Source organism: Mercenaria mercenaria, chromosome 8, assembly GCF_021730395.1.
Source record: "Mercenaria mercenaria strain notata chromosome 8, MADL_Memer_1, whole genome shotgun sequence".
Lineage (NCBI taxonomy): Eukaryota > Metazoa > Mollusca > Bivalvia > Venerida > Veneridae > Mercenaria > Mercenaria mercenaria.
This window is the reverse complement of record NC_069368.1, coordinates 24,057,010-24,076,480: the sequence shown is the minus strand read 5'-3', so window position 1 is coordinate 24,076,480 and position 19,471 is coordinate 24,057,010. Positions and strand designations below refer to the sequence as shown.

Sequence of the window (19,471 nt, the reverse complement as noted above, 5' to 3'; positions counted from 1 at the left end):
GATATGCTAACCCTAACCTAACCTAACCCTAACCCTATTTTTAGTAACAATGACCTTGACCTTGATCCCAGAAACCCAAAATCAATCCCAAGCTACAACTTTATATAGTTTTCTATACACCAAGTTTCATCATGATAGCTCATTCCTAAGTTAAGTTATTGACCGGAAACCCTTTTTCTATTTTAAGTAACAGTGACCTTGACCTTGACCCCAGAAACCCCAAAATCAATCCCTGCCTTTGTCTTGATATAAGCTACATACATACCAAGTTTTATTCAAATATCTTTACCGAAACAAAAGTTATTGACCGGAAACCCTTTTTCTATTTAAAGTAACAGTGACCTTGACCTTGACCCCAGAAACCCCAAAATCAATCCCAGCCTTTGTCTTGATATAAGCTACATACATACCAAGTTTTATTCAAATATCTTTACCGAAACAAAAGTTATTGACTGGAAACCCTTTTTCTATTTTTAGTAACAGTGACCTTGACCTTGACCCCAGAAACCCCAAAATCAATCCCAGCCTTTGTCTTGATATAAGCTACATACATACCAAGTTTTATTCAAATATCTTTACCGAAACAAAAGTTATTGACCGGAAACCCTTTTTCTATTTTTAGTAACAGTGACCTTGACCTTGACCCCAGAAACCCCAAAATCAATCCCAGCCTTTGTCTTGATATAAGCTACATACATACCAAGTTTTATTCAAATATCTTTACCGAAACAAAAGTTATTGACCGGAAACCCTTTTTCTATTTTTAGTAACAGTGACCTTGACCTTGACCCAAGAAACCCCAAAATCAATCCCTGCCTTTGTCTTGATATAAGCTACATACATACCAAGTTTTATTCAAATATCTTTACCGAAACAAAAGTTATTGACCGGAAACACCAGTTTGACGCCGCCGCCGCCGCCGCCGCCGCCGCCCGCCCGCCCGACCGACATCTACCCCAATCTAATAACTCAGGTTTTCGTTGAAAACCTGGTTAACAAAAAAAACAAGAGGGCCATGATGGCCCTATATCGCTCACCTGTTATCATTGCACTTGAGGACAAGACGGTCCTCAGAAAAGATATCTCAGTCCAAAGGACAGGAACAAACAAGAGGACCATGATGGTCCTGAATCGCTCACCTATTTCCACATGACCCAGTTGATAAACATTCAGACCAACTTTCATACAGATCCCATGAAAAATATGGCCTCTAGAGAGGTCACAACGTTTTTTCATTATTTGACCTACTGACCTACTTTTTGAAGGCACGTGACCCACTTTCGAATTTGACCTAGATATCATCAAAATGAACATTCTGACCAATTTTCATGAAGATCCATTTACAAATATGGCCTCTAGAGATGTCACAAGGTTTTTCTATTTTTAGACCTACTGACCTAGTTTTTGACCGCACATGACCCTGTTTCGAACTTGACCTAGATATCATCAAGATGAACATTCAGACCAACTTTCATACAGATCCCATATAAAATATGGCCTTTAGAGAGGTCACAAGGTTTTTCTATTATTTAACCTACTGACCTAGTTTTTGATAGCACGTAACCCACTTTCGAACTTGACCTAGATATCATCAAGATGAACATTCAGACCAACTTTCATACAGATCCCATGAAAAATATAGCCTCTAGAGAGGTCCCAAGGGTTTTCTATTATTTGACCTACTGACCTAGTTTTTGAAGGCACGTGACCCACTTTCGAACTTGACTTAGATATCATCCAGGTGAACATTCTGACCAATTTTCATGAAGATCTCATGAAATATATGGCCTCTAGAGAGGTCACAAGGTTTTTCTATTTTTAGACCTACTGACCTAGTTTTTGATGGCACGTGACCCAGTTTCGAACCTGACCTAGATATCATCAAGATGAACATTCAGACCAACTTTCATACAGATCCCATGAAAAATATGGCCTTTAGAGAGGTCACAAGGTTTTTCTATTATTTGACCTACTGACCTAGTTTTTGACGGCACGTGACCCAGTTTCGAACTTGACCTAGATATCATCAAGGTGAACGTTCTGACCAATTTTCATGAAGATCTTGTGAAATATATGGCCTCTAGAGAGGTCACAAGGTTTTTCTATTTTTAGACCTACTGACCTAGTTTTTGATGGCATGTGACCCAGTTTTGAACTTGACCTAAATATCATCAAGGTGAACATTCTGACCAATTTTCATGAAGACCTTGTGAAATATATAGCCTCTAGAGAGGTCACAAGGTTTTTCTATTTTTAGACCTACTGACCTAGTTTTTGACGGCACGTGACCAAGTTTCGAACTTGACCTAGATATCATCAAGATGAACATTCTGACCAATTTTCATAAAGATCCCAAGAAAAATGTGACCTCTAGAGTGGTCACAAGCAAAAGTTTACGGACGGACGGACGCACGAACGGACGCACGGACGACGGACGCTGCGTGATCACAAAAGCTCACCTTGTCACTATGTGACAGGTGAGCTAAAAAGGGAAGAAATTTAACCAAAAAGAAAAAAAAAATTCTTACAAGGTATAGATTTGTCAAAATACACCTAAAAATTGGAGGTATCATCCATGTTGTACCACAGAAAAGTGGTCTCGGTTTCTCCCTACGGCCAATAATAAAAAAGTTACTAAAAATAAGCTATTTATAGTAACGTAAAAGGGAAGTAATAAAAAAAAAATATATTGTAAGTGAACAAAAGAAGGATCTGCCAAATAAATCTGCTGACATAAATGAAATTTCAGATCAGTATCTTCATTAGTTACGGTGATATACCCATTTTAATATGAAATAAAGGGAGGTAATTTGACATAAAATCAGTCCATAGTTATCTACCCTGATTGTCTCAGTCCAACTCATTACAATAATGAAATTTCAAATAAGTCCTATAAGTACTTACTGATATAAATCCATTTTGATTATAATCAGGGGAGGTAATCAGATATAAAATAACTCTGGAACCTACGATTGGATCTAATTTGTCATGGAATCCAAGATTTATTGTTCTTGAAGATATTTTGGAAGTTTGTATCAAATAAAACCATAAATGAAGTCCCTATATGGCTGCAAAAGCCAAAATAGCCAATTTTGGACCTTTAAGGGGCCATAACTCTGGAACCCATGATGGAATCTGGCCAGTTCAAGAAAGGAAGCAAGATCTTGTGGTGATACAAGTTGTGTGCAAGTTTGGTTAAAATCAAATCATAAATGAAGCTGCTATTGTGCAGACAAGGTCAAAATAGCTAATTTTGGCCCTTTCAGGGGCCATAACTCTGGAACCCATAATGGAATCTGGCCAGTTCAAGAAAGGAACCAAGATCTTATGGTGATACAAGTTGTGTGCAAGTTTGGTAAAAATCAAATCATAAATAAAGCTGCTATTGTGCAGACAAGGTCAAAATAGCTAATTTTGGCCCTTTCAGGGGCCATAACTCTGGAACCCATAATGGGATCTGGCCAGTTCAAGAAATGAACCAAGATCTTATGGTGATACAAGTTGTGTGCAAGTTTGGTTAAAATAAAATCATAAATGAAACCACTATCGTGCAGACATGAAATTGTTGGCGGACGGACGCACGGACGGACGGACAAAGGGTGATCACAAAAGCTCACCTTGTCACTATGTGACAGGTGAGCTAAAAAACGTTGTTTAACATTTTATGGAACTGGGTTTGTTATAGGTCGGCTGACTTTCAAAATGTACGCCGCCCTAGCTCCCCACTCTAAAAATGCCTGGTAAACGCCTGGATTCTTCCTCTAGTACCAGAAAGACTGGAAAATCATCAAATGACACATTTTCCTGTCAATGTTATGTTAAGCATTTTCACACACAATATGTAGCTGTCCGGCAATGAAAGCCTTAATGCATGAATATTTGATCACCACCCGAAAGAAAATGCACCTACCTTCCAGTGACTTAATGATAATGAACATGTAATGGAGGCCAAATGCAAGTGGTATTAGAAAACTTATTTTTCCTTGAAAAGATCAAATTTTTATGCAGCTTCTTTAAGCCACGTCCTTTAACAAGTGCATGTACTTATTTCACATCTGCCAAATAAGTATCTATTGTGAATTGGCGAATTCACCCAGATTTTCCCCTTTTCAATAAAAACATGAAAATGTACTCAGAATGTGAAACCCCTTATCTAATGCATTGTTTTATAAGAAGACTTATAATATTTTCTACATGTTCACAAGCACAGGCAGTAACTGTGGTCTAAACTGAAATAAAACTCTTAAAAAGAAACTTTGAAAAATTAAACAAATTCCTTGAAAAACAGTACAAACTATTATTTGATGAATTGTTCTTCCACTGCTATAAACCATTTATCTACCTGGTACTAACAACATACCGGTAATTATTGGTTTTTAACCGATATTTGCGCTAAGTTCAGTGATTTGAATATTACTACAATGTAAAATAGCACTTACATATCTTAAAGACGATTATCTCTAAGTGACTGAAAAAATAAGGCAATTAATTTGGATGGCAAGATATGGGAACCACAAACTGTGGTTTGAAATGAAATGATAATAATTTTTACCAAAGTGCTCCCTGTTAAATCTTTATGACTTTATGACTTGATTTTGCATGTCGATGACCATCTGGCAAAATCAACACCCGTATATACTTTTCGTTTCTAATTAATACTTAGTATAAGTATTTTTTTCTTGAAAATTGGCATGCACACGTAGAAATATATACTTAATAAAAGCTTAAAAGGATTTTAAAAAGTATTCAACACTTTAGATTTTATGTCTTGATTTTGCCTTTTACTTGAGATTTCTTCGCATATAAATTCTGTCCAAATCAACACCCTCAAACGTTTTTCGTGAATTAAAGCTTAAAATGATTCTTTAAAAACGGTCACACATTGAACCGGAATCCACCTAAAAACCGGAATACACGTTGAATAACCGGAATACACCTGTATTTTTTAATTTAAAGGTATTTTTGAAGTGTTTTTGATATAATTCAATCATATATATCATAAATAATTAACATACAAAAGGAAAATAAAATACGTTCACACAAAATGATTTTATAAGAGAATGAAATTCGGCGACCACGCGGGAAATTATCGTAACCGAAATACACCCGTATTTTATTAAAAAATGGTATTTATGTAAGTTTTTTGATATAATTCAATCAAATATATCCTAAATAATTAATATACGAAAGGAAAATAAAATACGTTCACGAAAAACGATTTTATAAGAGACTGAAATGCGGCAATCGCGCGGAAAATTATCATAACCGAAATACACGCGTATTATATTAATAAATGGTATTTTGTAGGGTTTAATGCAGAACTCATTCGTATATATTATGAATAATAAGTTTACAAATGGAAAATATTTTTTTTTTATTAACTTACTTATTTACCGTACTTTATTAACGCAAAACGAATTTATACGAGATCGAAATTCGGCTAGCGCACGGGAAATTTCCATAACTGAAATGCACTCGGCCTTTCTTTTTAAAGTAAATAGTATTTTATTATATGAACAATTTTTATAATTTTTGTAAGATGTAGAACGATGCTCAATCAGATTAAACATGAATGAGAGAAGTTAATTAAAAGTTAATTCTGTATACGAGATTATAACTCTCGATCTTACGGAAATAATGTACGCTTACGAGAATGACCCTAATCTAGAGTATACATATCTCCAAGAAATAAAGTTTATTTATTTATGATAATCATCTGGCCTAATCGGGTTTTTTCTGAAAGATTTTTTAAACCGGTCAAATGCTTTTTAGGTAAATAATAAACGTTGTCATGCATTCATATTGACTGCAAGACCGATTCCAAATCGGCATATTTTTAGAAAAATTTGATGCACTGATTCTTTTTTATTCTAAACCATTTTAGTTGATCATTGTAATTAATCGTCCGTCATAAACAAATCCGTTACAATCAATTCAATTACCAGTAATTGCAACCGGGATGTAAATTAAAAAAGTAAATTCATAAAGCGAAAGTTGTTTGCAAAATAATTGACACCTCGTTTGCAATAGTTGGTAGTTTGTAATAAATGCCCTTAGATTTTTCTGAAAACAATTATCTTTTTATTTATGATTTAAAAACTTTTGGTTTGAAGTCCATGACGAAATACCGACATAATAAGTTCAAATGTGTTTTTTTAAATACCGACGCACGGCTGCTAATTGCTGTCTTGTAATAAAAAAGTGTTGACACGGCAGTCTTTGAATTGCCGACTGCTGTTTGTCACACGAAACTGCGGGTCTTTGATATGGTAAAAAGTTACCTTAAATGAGTATTAACACCCCCTTATAATTTCTCAGCTAAACCTGTATTTATACCTAGCATTTCTCCATGCAATTTACCATTTTGGTAAACCATACGTCTGTGTATAAAACTATAATTGTTCTTGTTGCTAAAATATTCAGAAATATGGATCTATGTACTTTATGTAATAAAACTTGTGAAACTAATAGAATCAAATGTGACTATTGTCAAAGGTGGACACACCACACTTGTTGCGGTATGTCCAAGGAGGATGCCAAATCTTGGTCTCCTGCCTCTTTGAAATTTGTGTGCAAATCATGTGGATTTAATGGCGACAAGTACGATGTCAGTGCTGCTCTAGTTCGGTAAGTTATTGTTTCATTTATCTTTCAGCTTACTAAGGTAATAAATTGGATTACGCATGAAATGCTCCGTTATACCCATATAATGTTAACTGAAAAACTTTGAACCCCTCAAAATTAATTACCTGGGAGAGTTCATATCCATTTTACAATTCGTTGATCAGGAACCTTTTGAGAACTGTGCAGTACCCGTGTCAAGTTTCAAACCAATGTCTGTTGGTCATGAGTCTGAGTCCGTGTCTGCTAGTCATCGGTCCATGTCTGATTGTAATGATTCCGTGTCTGCTAGTCCTGAGTCCGTGTCTGATAATCATGAGTCTGTGCCTGCCAGTCATGATTCCATGTCTGCCTGTAACGAGTCTGTGTCTGCCAGTAATGATTCCATGTCTGCCTGTAATGAGTCTGCGTCTGCCAGTCATGATTCCATGTCTGCCTGCAACGAGTCTGTGTCTGCCAGTAATGATTCCATGTCTGCCTGTAATGAGTCTGCGTCTGCCAGTCATGATTCCTTGTCTGCCTGTAACGAGTCTGTGTCTGCCAGTAATGATTCCATGTCTGCCTGTAATGAGTCTGCGTCTGCCAGTCATGATTCCTTGTCTGCCAGTTATGATTCCGAGTCTGTAGTAATGAGTCTGATCCAACAACAGGCAATCTATCAGATGGTTTCTTAAGCATTGAGGCAATAGTGCATCTACTGACTAATGGTGTTTCAGGCAGAGATTGCATTCCGTCTGGTATTAAAGAAAATGTTTACATTATACTGGACAATACAGGCAACATGGAAAGCCGCAAAACTGGCAAACGGAGTAATTTTAAAGATGACTGTGGTGTTTGGGACACCTCAAAGGGATCATCCCCAAAAGGTTATTACTTGAAAACAGACAATGGCTTAAGGCAGATATGTTTACGGAATGATATTTACTGCATAAAAAAACAAGTCAAAGGCAAGCCCGAGTATCACCCCATTGAACAGCAGCCCGATAAGTCGGTAATCATTGGGGTTCACAGGTACTACACAGTTCTTAAAAAAGACTCAACGTATAAGAAAAAAGTGACCTGGCTTGCAGATGGTGGTATCCATAGCAACAACGCTCTTGTGGAATATATAGGTAAATTCCCTGGACTTGCCCCCCATGGTAAAGCGAATGACCGTACGACTGAATACCACAGGATACCACCAAAAGTAATGACGGAGATAGACGACCTAACGGTAAAAAGATGAAACCTCATCAGATTGCAAACCATCTCGCTGACAAATATGACGTACTAGATTTACCCTCCCACAGGCAAGTTTTAGACAGACAGTATAGACAACGGAAGAAAGACAAAACAGTAGACGGACACAATGACAATTTCGCGGACCAAGTACGACATTTAGAAAATCTTGTGGCGGACAACAATCCCTTTGTTAGATCTGTAATAAGGACTAGTGGAAAGCCCCCCGCATTTATATGTTATACCGACGAGCAACTGACGGACTTGAAGAACATGTGTTGCACTGGAAAAACAGTTTTAGGAATTGATAAAACGTTCATGTTATGTAAAATGCATGTCACTGTTACTTGTTACAAACAACTTTCTATTGAACATGTAAGGACAAACCAAAATCCTATTTTTCTGGGGCCCCTTTTCATTCACGATAACAGTGACTTTGAAACTTTCAGTCATTTTTTTTATCATTTGAAGCTGAAATTGCATGACACCCCTCTATCAAAATTAGTGATTGGCTCAGATGACGAAAAGGCTTTAGTTAAAGCCATTACAACTGTTTTCCCAGAGGCAACTCATGTTCTTTGTACGAGACATCTCGAGGAGAATGCTAGACATATACTGACGGACGACACGGTATCAAAGACACAGAGGGTAAACATGCTCGACAAAATTTTCGGACAAGACGGACTCATTGACGCAGATGACAGTATTTGTTACGACGAACAGGTTAAGGAGATTGAGACAGAACTGACAGAGGTTTCAAGCAAATTCCTGACATACTTCCAAAGACAACTGATACCCGTACTGAAAGAGAAGGTTAATGACCCACAGCGTCAAAATAAGGTTATACAACATTGGACCAACAACAATTGTGAAAGTATGAATCATGTCCTGAAACAGACTGTTGACTGGAAGTCCAAGCCCCTGCCCGAACTTGTGAACTTGGTCAATGGACAGTTCAAGCGCATTCGCAGCGCAATTGTCAGAGTTGGTGACTATCGGCTTACGGACATGTACCGACATTTCGAGAGGTCAAAGACTGACTGGATTTCCTTGACTGACAAACAAAAGGTCAATACTTACAATCGTGTTCGACATCACGTCCCAATAGACAGCACACAAGTGACGTCGACGGACGGCAAGACAACAGTGTTGGCCCCAAGGACAAATGGGCGCAAGCCAGGTCAGAGAAAGAGGAAACCAAAAACAGTAACTCTTAGCTAAAAAAGGAAAAAACATGAACCAGAACCACATATTGATTCTCCATGATTTTAATGATTTACCCTAGTGTTATGTACTGTAGTCGGGAAGGGGAGTTACATAACTTCACCGGGTGTTGTACACACCGTTACAACATTTTATTATTATTATTTATTTATTATTTATTTACTATGTTTATGTTTGTTAATTATGTAAATGTTATGTACTGTAGTCGGGAAGGGGAGTTATATAACTTCGCCGGGTGTTGTACACACCGACTCTTTACAACATTTTATTATTATTATTATTATTTATTTATTATTTATTTAATATATTTATATTCATATTCAATACTTCACTCCATATTGATTTGTTAATTATGTAAATATTATGTACTGTAGAAATACTATTTCTGTTGAAAGTATGTTTGACGAAATAAAATGAAAATGTTACTTGTTAAATGTGTGAAATAAAAATGTTAAGAGAGGCAGTTTGTTTCTTCATTTGTAAAAAACTGACGAAATCAGTACAATGATACTTGTACTAATTATCATATGCTTCTTATGGTACTGTCCAACTTCCATCAATTATGGTATCATGGTCGGTAGTGAGTCTCGAACCAATGTCTGATATCAATCAGTGAGTGGTTACAGCTGTTTCAAGCAAGCATTCTTAACCACTCTGCAGCAAGGGTCATGGGTCTACATGCACTTTGGATGATGGTGTAAGAACAAGGATTTTAACAACTCAGTATTTATGTAAGTATCATTATTTATTCATTCTTGGCATTAAAATAATTCCCGTTATCTGAAATATGAAATTTAATTATAAGTACATCTGCGCTCAATTATTATTATATAATACCATTTAAAGACTATTTTGAAATAATTTAAACCAAAAAAATCAAAATTTTAAAGAAATTTACCTACCTAGGTTAAAAGCTAACAAAATAATAACGATTGTAGTTCATCCACGAGTGCGCAAATTTCACGTGCGCTCAACAAATTTTCAACCTCGTATAAAAACGTTTTGCGTGTTTTAATAAATTTGCTTTTTTAAATTAATTATTCATTTTAGATATGACTGAATTCTGTCATAAACCCTAAAAATGCGATTTATTACAGAAATACTGGTGTATATTAGAGAATTTTAGGACATGGAAATTTATTCACGAATGCGCAAATTTACAGTGCCCTCGCAGATTTTCAATCGTGTACAAGACGTAATGCGCAAATTATTTTAACTTCCTCTTGAAAATAAATTATTTATGATATATATGTTTGAGTTCAGTCATAAACCACTTCAAAAATACCATTTGTTGAAGAAATACGGGTGTATTTCGGTTAAGGTAATTTCCCGAGCGGTCGCCAGATTTCGACCTGGTATAAAATAGTTTTGCGTTAAAGTATTTTATTTTCCTTTTTTAATATTATTATTTATATTACACAGGAATGATTTCTGCAAAAAATCTCTACGAAAATACCATTTATTAATAAAATACGGGTGTATTTCGGTTATGAAAATTTCCTGCGCGGTCGCCAATTTTCAATCTCGTATAAAATCATTTTGCGTGAACGTATTTTATTTTCCTTTCGTATGTTAATTATTTATGATATATATGATTGAATTATATCAAAAACACTTCAAAAATACCTTTAAATTAAAATATACAGGTGTATTCCGGTTATTCAACGTGTATTCCGGTGTATTCCGTTTTTTAGGTGGATTCCGGTTTAATGTGTGACCCTTTAAAAAATCATCACTTTAAATTTTATATCTTGATTTTGCCTGTCATTTAAAATTTCTGCGTATACAGTAGAATCTGGCGAAATCAACACCCGTATACGTTTTTCGTTTCAAAACCACCTTATATATAACTATTTTTTCTTGAAAATTGACATGCAAAGTTCTCTCTTGATGTGCTACTTAAAGGTAAACAATTTGTTCGAAAATATATCATTTAAATTAATTCCGTACAATGCAGTTCAAGATGGACATACAAAACTGTCTTTAGAGCCGTAGGAATAGCCACCTGTGGGCTATTTCAATACTCTTACGGGAGAGCCGTAGGAATAGCCTGTGAGGCTATTCTAACGGGACCGTAGGAATAGCCACTTCCAATCACAGACACTTGGGGGTCAGCACCCCTCCCCCTCCCATGCCGCCCCTGACAACCTTCAGTCAATACATTTTTGTTTTTCAAAACAAACTGAGCACATGTCTTGATCATCCAACGACTTTTGTTACCATTTCAACATGTTTGAAAATTTCCCATACTCTATCAATGCTCAAAAAAACTAAAGACAACTTACTTCGCAATGTAAACACGATTTTCTTGTCCAAGGAATAGGAGAATAGATCCCAGCTTGATGTTGCGCAGTCAGACTTACTACACAGAGCCGGGACACAGACGATATCGTTAGCGGTTAAAATAAAAATACTTGCTCAAAAAGTCAACAACCGTGATGGCCGAGATAGTACAGACGCTGGATTTGAAAGAAGTTTTTTGGGCAGGGCCACGGGTTCGCTCCGCGCTTCGGGCATTCTTTTTTTCTTTTTCTAATATAATATTTTCATTTTCTTTTTAAACAATATATTCTCAAGATATAAAAAAAAATACCTAAAAAAGGAAAAAAAGATCGCCCATAGCGCGGAGCGAACCCGCGGCCCTGCCCAAAAATAAGTTCACAGAACCAGCGTCTGTACTCTCTCGGCCACCGCGGCAGTTGACATCATGGGCAATTATTTTTATTTTAACCACTAACGATATTGTCTGTGTCCCGGCTCTGTGTAGTAAATTTGACATCAAGCTGGGATCTATTCTCCTATTCCTTGGACAAGCTAGTTTGTGTTGAAAACGCTCGGAGTAAGTTGTCTTTAGTTTTTCTGAGCATTGATAGCATATGGGAGATTTTTTAAACATATTGAAATGGTAACAGAAGTTGTTGTATGATCGAGACATGTGCTCAGTTTGATTTAAAAAGCGAAATATATTGGTTGAAGGTTGGCAGGGGCGGATTGGGAGAGGGGACAGGTTCTGACCCCCAAGTGTCTGTGCTTCCAATAAAAAAACGACAAAACTGCAAGTTTTGAGAATCGTAATTGTTATACTTGTTCACACAGACGTGAATAGATCATCAAAACGTAATAACCGTTGGAAACAAAACTTTCAATGATCTGCATACCACAAGCGTGTCGTTACGCACGATTTGTGAACAGGGTGAAACGTCCTTGAATATGCCAATATGATGAAATAATCGCGAATTTCACGGTAAATACTGAATGGCATAAGACTGAATTACCGTATTACACTATGTTTAAATACTTCACTTTAAACTCCATTCATGATATCAGTTTTTAGTACTTGCCTTGGTACTTTCTCTCGAATGAAAATTTTTTGGCGTGACCCTCCACATGGAAGCCATGATGGATTTTAATCGGTGTACGGCATTATTTTCGCACAGTCATAATAATTAAAAGAAGAAAAAAGCCGTAAGGCCATACACCACTAAATCCGGCTATTAAATCCCCTTAGATTCGAAAAGTTTGTACAAGACCAGACTTACATGTAGCGAGTCGTAATATTGCACTTCCTTAATGAGCAGAATTTGGGTGGCCATCTTATAAATTGTGTGCATGTATTGTGCTTTTAATCAATGACAGTTTAGGACTCTCATACAAGAATAACTAAAGAAAGTGATCAAAAACGAAAGTTTTACACAATCTATTAAAATACCATGCTAAAATCATCAATTTTTCACTTTTTGAACAACCTGCAATGATCCCTTGCAGGAACAAGATCCAATTTTATTGAATTTCTCAATTTAATAGTCCTTACTGAAGTACAGGATAATAATGGAATGGGGGCCCATGATCTATCTCGTTTTTCTTTTTCACAAAATAGCAAAAATGTTCCTGAGTATCAATCACCAAGCATGGAACCCTTTTATAATTTGAATTTCCCGCGCCAAGGTGACTCATCGATTCATACAAAGCTAGCAGCAATTAGTTTTACAACTGACATCAGCATTCTACATGTATCAGCTGTTCAAATTTTCTAAAGAATTTACAATCATTACCTCTCACTTTAATTTACAGACATCCAAAATCACGAAGTTCTAATTATTACAAATATTGACGGGGGCCAAAAACTCGAAGTGTACCCGGCTAACTTACTTTAACACACGCACATCTTGCTACTGTTTTTCATTTTGTGTATTTCTTATTCTTATTAAAGCCTTGATATGGAATAAACTTTCGGCATTTTGTAGCAATTCATATTTCCATAGACCTAAGTTCCCATTTTGGCATAAAGAACTATATCACCATTATAGAAAAAGAAAAAGAAAAAGGGGTGTTAACTTTTATATAAGAAACTTACAGTTCCTGATATACAATCCTCTGAATTGACTTCTTTTCGCTTTGTTTCGAGACATTAAATTCTTACGCTGCCATATTTACCGTGCATGCGATAGGAACATACCGATTTCGATAGAATGCTATACATACATACTAAAACGTAGTAGAATTAAAAAAACACGATACTATTGCGAAAGGTGACGAAGAAAGGGAGAAAGTTTAGAACTATTTATATCTGGACTACATTTGCTGCAAACTTTTCGCGCTAAAGTAACAGGCGCTTTGTTTTTAGAGAACAAAAGAATCTGGGTTCGGCCTTAAAAAGAAAAGTAAGAAAAGGCATATTTGTCTCTTAATTTAGCAAAATTTATCATCTGCTGATCATGATTTATCTTTTCTAAATAATTATACAGAAAGAAATACAAATGTACGAGATCGGTATTATACAGTATGTCCTTAGTAAATATGTTTCATGCTTACATGGGTTTGAAACTCTTTAAATATTTTAAAGGTTATGAAAGCCGATAACTGATTTGCAAAAATATTCCTCTGTGTGCAAAAGTCTAAATTAATTTACAAATTCACAAAATTATTTATTGCAATCTGTTGTATCAATTAAGTGGTCTTCAGATAATAAAAGTCTAAAATAAACAAAAGCTAATGCATAACCGTGAAAAATCATTCAGTTTTTTTTTTTTGCATGCGTAAAAATGTCAAAACTAACCTTACACCGCAACATTTATCTACGGAATTAAACACAGTATACTTCCGTGATTTATCCATTATTTTGTTGTGTTTATTTTAGTATAGAAGCAGATATAATCCTTGTTGATGCATCTATGTTCAACTACTGTTTGGCAGTTTGAAAATGGAGTCAAACCCGACGCAGCCAATACAAATAAAGAAGTCATGCAAAATCATGTGATAAAGTTTCTGGCGATGTTATAGCAGACTATTTATTTTGTAAAGTCTGTGGTGAGTTTGCTGCAAAGTCACTGAAACGCTTGCCGAAAGATCGCCGCTAACGTCAGACTCCTGCAAACATTTATCACTCTGTTCTGGTAAACTAAAATGTTTGCGGCAAATTTACCACAACATTAAGGCAAATTTGCAGCAAATATTTAATTTTGGTAAGGGTGAGGGTTTGATTCGTTATTGTGCAAAAAGTATAAGTGCTTCTATCGTCAGGTCTAAACTTTTACCTGAGTTTACAGCAAGCTCCCCAGAGCGGTTACCTACATTGTGTTCATTATGACTCTTCTAGAGTGAGGCGATTACTGAAGATGAAAATGATGATGATGAACCGCTGCATTCACGAGATACCACGAGACGAGTGAGAAAGGCACATGAAACTGCAAACAGACTCTTCCACGTGTTAAATACTACATATTATCTGTATTCGATAAGACAGATCTGTGTAACAGACTACACTGCAAATAAATAAAAACAAGAGGGTCATGATGACCCTGGATCGCTCACCTGAGAAATATGAGCTACATGTTTCAAATGTCAAACTGATGCTAAAATATTAAGAAAGTCAGTAGTCAGTAGGTTAAATTCATGGTCAATGAAAGTCAGTTTTAAGATAGGTGTGCAAAACTGTGTATGTCATCCAAATTTTAAGGCTGTATCTTGAAAAACAAGAAAGCAAGTCAGCAGGTCAAGGTCACAGTCAAGTGACATCATATTACTTGGAGTCATCAGGTAATTATAATTAAACAGTCTTTGAAACAGGATCAGATAATTTCTTAAGTATTTTTCCTATATAACTCATATAATAACTAAGTGACCCCGGGGTAGGGCCTCTTTTAACCCCAGGGGTACAATTTGAACAATTTTGGTTGAGGACCATAAGACAATGCCACAAACCAAATATCAAAGGCCTATGTCTTGTGGCTTCAGACAAGAAGATTTTTAAACTTTTTTCCCCAATATCAGTCTATGTAAAACTTGGGACCTTTGGGGCGGGGCCATATTTGACCCAAGGGGGATAATTTGAATATTCTTGGTAGAAAACCACAAGATGATGGTACATACCAAATATAAAAGCCCTAGGCCATGCGGTTTTGTACAAGAAGATTTTCAAAGTTTTCCCTATATAACTCTTATGTAAACCATGTGACCCCTGGGACGGGACCATATTTGTCCCTAGGGAGATAATTTGAATAATCTTGGTAGAGAACCATTAGATGATACTACATACCAGATATGAAAGCCCTAAGCCCTGAGGTTTTGGATGAGAAGATTTTTTAAAGTTTTTCATTTCGGTTGCCATGGCAACCAGAGTTCTGCATGAAATTCAATTCTTTGAATAATTTTGAACGGGGCCACCCAAGGATCATTCCTGTGAAGCTTGGTATTGTTCTGCTCAGTGGTTTTAAAGAATAAGATTTTTTTAGAAAATGTTGACGGACGGACGAGACACGACGGACGACGGACATTGAGCGGTCACAAAAGCTCACCATGAGCCTTTGGCTCAGGTGAGCTAAAAACACATCAATGCGTAACTTTCCGAAAAAAAAAGGAATACTGTACCCTTTAGATTCAAAAGTTATATCTGGACCTCTGGGTTGTGATTTTTGTTTTATATTATTATTATTATTATTCACCATTTTTCTGTTCTGTTCTTATAACGAAATCTGGTTTAAACAACTCGTAATAGCAGTGATTAATGAACAGTAAGGGGAAGTAATCGCTGCGGGGAGTTTGAGGTAACGGACGAAACGGAAACGGTCATCAGTCCATCTAGATTCAACTCAAATTTGCAAAGAAAACGGTCACGAGACACTTTTCTTACCGCCATTATTTTCGCCTGGTCACGTACTTTAAAGTACACATATGTTTTATGTCAGACATTTGCGCTGAATAAGGTACAGGTAGCGTAAGGTGTGCATTTTGGGTCATTTTTGCCTTGAAATTTAGTGTCCTAACACCGGAGCTTTTCTCGTCTTTATAAAAGAGGAAACGGAATTGGCAGGTTGGAAATGTTACATGATGAAGTGCTAAGTATATGCAATACATCCATTCTACACTCTTCTGGTATTTCTCTAAATTGGACTTTTTATGACTTTATTCGCACTGATATCAACGCAGAATTGTAGAATTTCAAATTTTACTGTCCCTTGCTCTCATAAATTAATACACGAACAAAGGTAAACACATTAAAATTCTTTCATTCCAGCTTATTACTTTATATGCGCATTTATTTCTTTCTTGTTCATCTATGCACACACACACGCCTCCATCAGATTCTATACAATCCAATTATAGCCCCATTTCACTTATGGTATTGTGAAAGTCTTTGGAAAAAAAATTCTAACGTCTGTTTAATTTCTTCCGAGACACTACTATTTTCACTTGTTACTAATCTGCTTTTGTGTTTGGCGAAGAAAGGGTTATATTTTTTGTCATCTGCAAGAATTTTGATAGGGTTTGTCACCGTGCTTAAGACAGCTAGTACCCGCGTGAATCTGCTGCATCTCTCAAACAGGTTTGAGAGGATGGCGTTTCCCAGCACTCCATTCTCCATTCGAGCCAAATCTAACAAAGCTTGTCCATAACAGAAGTATGCATTTGCACATTCTTTTGCAGTTTCACCATAGGCTTTTGATAGAATGCGACAAGCCTCCTGGAACTGGTTTACTGCTGTTGGTATTCCTAGAGCGTCTTCAAGCATCGCTAAGACAAAGCCCTCAAGTCTCAACTATTTGGTTTCTGGATATATTTACAATGACATTGTCACCGAAATTGAATCAATTTAAACCTTTTCGCAAAAGACACCAGTCAGCTTATGATCGTGGAATTTCCTATTGTAGTAGCTACTCAACTAAAATCTGATGTTAACATGATTACGGAATGGGGTGAAACATGGCTTGTGAACTTTACATACCTAAGAATACGCCCCCCCCCCTTGACAATAATCGACAGCGGTCATAATTTCTATATAGAAATAAGAACTGCATGCAAAATCGGAATCTCTCGTATTAAGAGAAAACCATTTCATCCTTTCGTTTGATTTGATAAAATCTAAGGCCTGGACTAGAAACAACATCATGAAACTGCTGAGAAACCAAATTGATAGAAACTCACTTGGAGTCATTTATCTTTCATTTATTTATTCGCCCAATTATATAATATGCAGTTGTAGTTTGGGACAACTGTAGTGAATACGTGACAGATGATCTGGGAACAATTCAAAACACGGTTGCCCGTATTGTCACTGGTTGTACCAAACTATGCTCCATCTTCGAAATTTACAGCACGAAACAGGATGGGAGCCCCTATGGGAAAAGGCAACGCAAACATAAACTTGCACTTTTCTTTAAGATGGCACCTGTGGTTCCTTGTCCCTGATACTGTACGACAGGCTACACAAACGTGATAATGAAATGATGCGACAATCTCCTCAATAACCGTGGTAGAACCGTCCAACATATAAATTCCTTTCTTCGATCCGCAGTTGACAGCAAGGCTGCTCTATCCTACGAGGACAAACAGGTCAAAAGTTTAGACTCTTGCTAACCCTACAAGAATACCAACATACCCTGTTCTTTATGGTGCCTGGTGAGCAGTTATTCACACTTGTCTTAGGACTGAGTTTTGGGTCTCAACCAAGACTTATTTTCGGATCGCCTCTCTATACATTTTGAGGTATTGAAACAATATACCATTATCTATGCCTTTGTTCCAACTTCAACGATATCAGAACAGTACCCTTTGACAGCATAAGACCTCTAGCGGACATCTCGCTAAGAATCTACTCTACGGCGATGATAACTTAAGTTTGCAACAAAACAAGCTGATATTTGATGCTGTACATCACTTTATAAAGCGTAATGGCGAGGTGACAATAAATAGTACATTTTCATTCTAATAAGTCACACAAACCCTAACCATTCCTCGACTTTTCAATCTTCTTTCTTGAAATTACCTCCCTTCTATACTCAATATACACGCCACAATTCTTCAATGTTTGCTATTATCTCCTGCTAGTTGGCATTTGCGGTAGTTATTTCATAATTCTGTATGCAGTCAACTAGTGACATTTTTACACCATACATAGTTACTACTTTTAACTACTACTGCTCAATAGGAATGCTGAATAAATTTCAGATTATTAGCTAATCATTCCGTACTCATTGCCACAACATTTCAAAATTGTTTTGTCTACCCCTTTTTTTTAATTTCATAGTTTAATAAAATAGCTTTTTCCAATGTAATGTATTTTAGATCGTATATTCAATGCATTCATTGTATTTAATTCATCTGCGAAAAGAGGAGCTATTTTAGTTTAATTCTATCGTTCACTTCCTTTTGCTATTGTATGTATATTTGTCAGTTGTCATGCATAAATGTAGATTATGAAATAAATATGTTTAAGACCTAATGTCGCGCCGCAGAATGTCGCTCCGCCTTACATCTGCCCGCTGAATTTCGCCCGACTTTTCAATTTTTATAACTAAATTTACATTTATACAATTCCCTATATACGTAACATATTCTGTAATTTGTAAAGCATTGAAGACAAACAACAGTGTATGTCAATAATTTCTTACACACGTTATAGGTAACGTAAAAAAAGCCACCAGATGGCAAATCTCAAGGAAAGATACGTATTTCTAGGTATGTATTTTTAGAAGATAAGTGAAGAAGTATTACTAATGGGATGGATGGGGTGTCAATTGTCAGCTCAATGTCTATATTCAATGCCTCAACAAGTGTAAGGGTGTTAGCGTATTTGTTTAATCCAGCAGAAAAGTGTTATCAGGGGTCTCAGCCGAGTGATTAAGGTTTCTAGCTTCAAATCACTAGCCTCTCACAGGTGTTGGTTCGAACCTGACTACGGGCGTCGGAGTGTTCATGTGAGGAAGCCATCCAGCTGGCTTACGGAAAGGTTAGTGATCCCTCGTGATGAAATAATGCACGGAGCGGCACATGTGTTCTTACTCCACCATTAGGCTGTAAAGTCGCTTTGTGACCTATAATTTTGTCGGTGCAACGTTAAACCAAAACAAAAGCAAAACAAATGTGTACATACCCCTTTCGGATGGTCCAAGTATGGAGAACATAAAACTTC

The 19,471-nt window shown here is 36.4% G+C and overlaps 1 protein-coding gene across 1 annotated transcript in view; it reads right to left on the bottom strand.

Moving 5' to 3' along the window:
- The window catches only part of LOC123522843 (mitochondrial import inner membrane translocase subunit TIM44-like), a 39,828-nt gene extending 27,358 nt beyond the window's left edge, over positions 1–12,470 (bottom strand). The window contains exon 1 of the mRNA XM_053549546.1: positions 12,405–12,470. Coding sequence (XP_053405521.1) covers positions 12,405–12,461 — 57 coding nt within the window. The 5' untranslated portion in view covers positions 12,462–12,470. The remainder of the gene's footprint in view (positions 1–12,404) is intronic.
- Between the last annotated feature and the right edge of the window lie 7,001 nt (positions 12,471–19,471).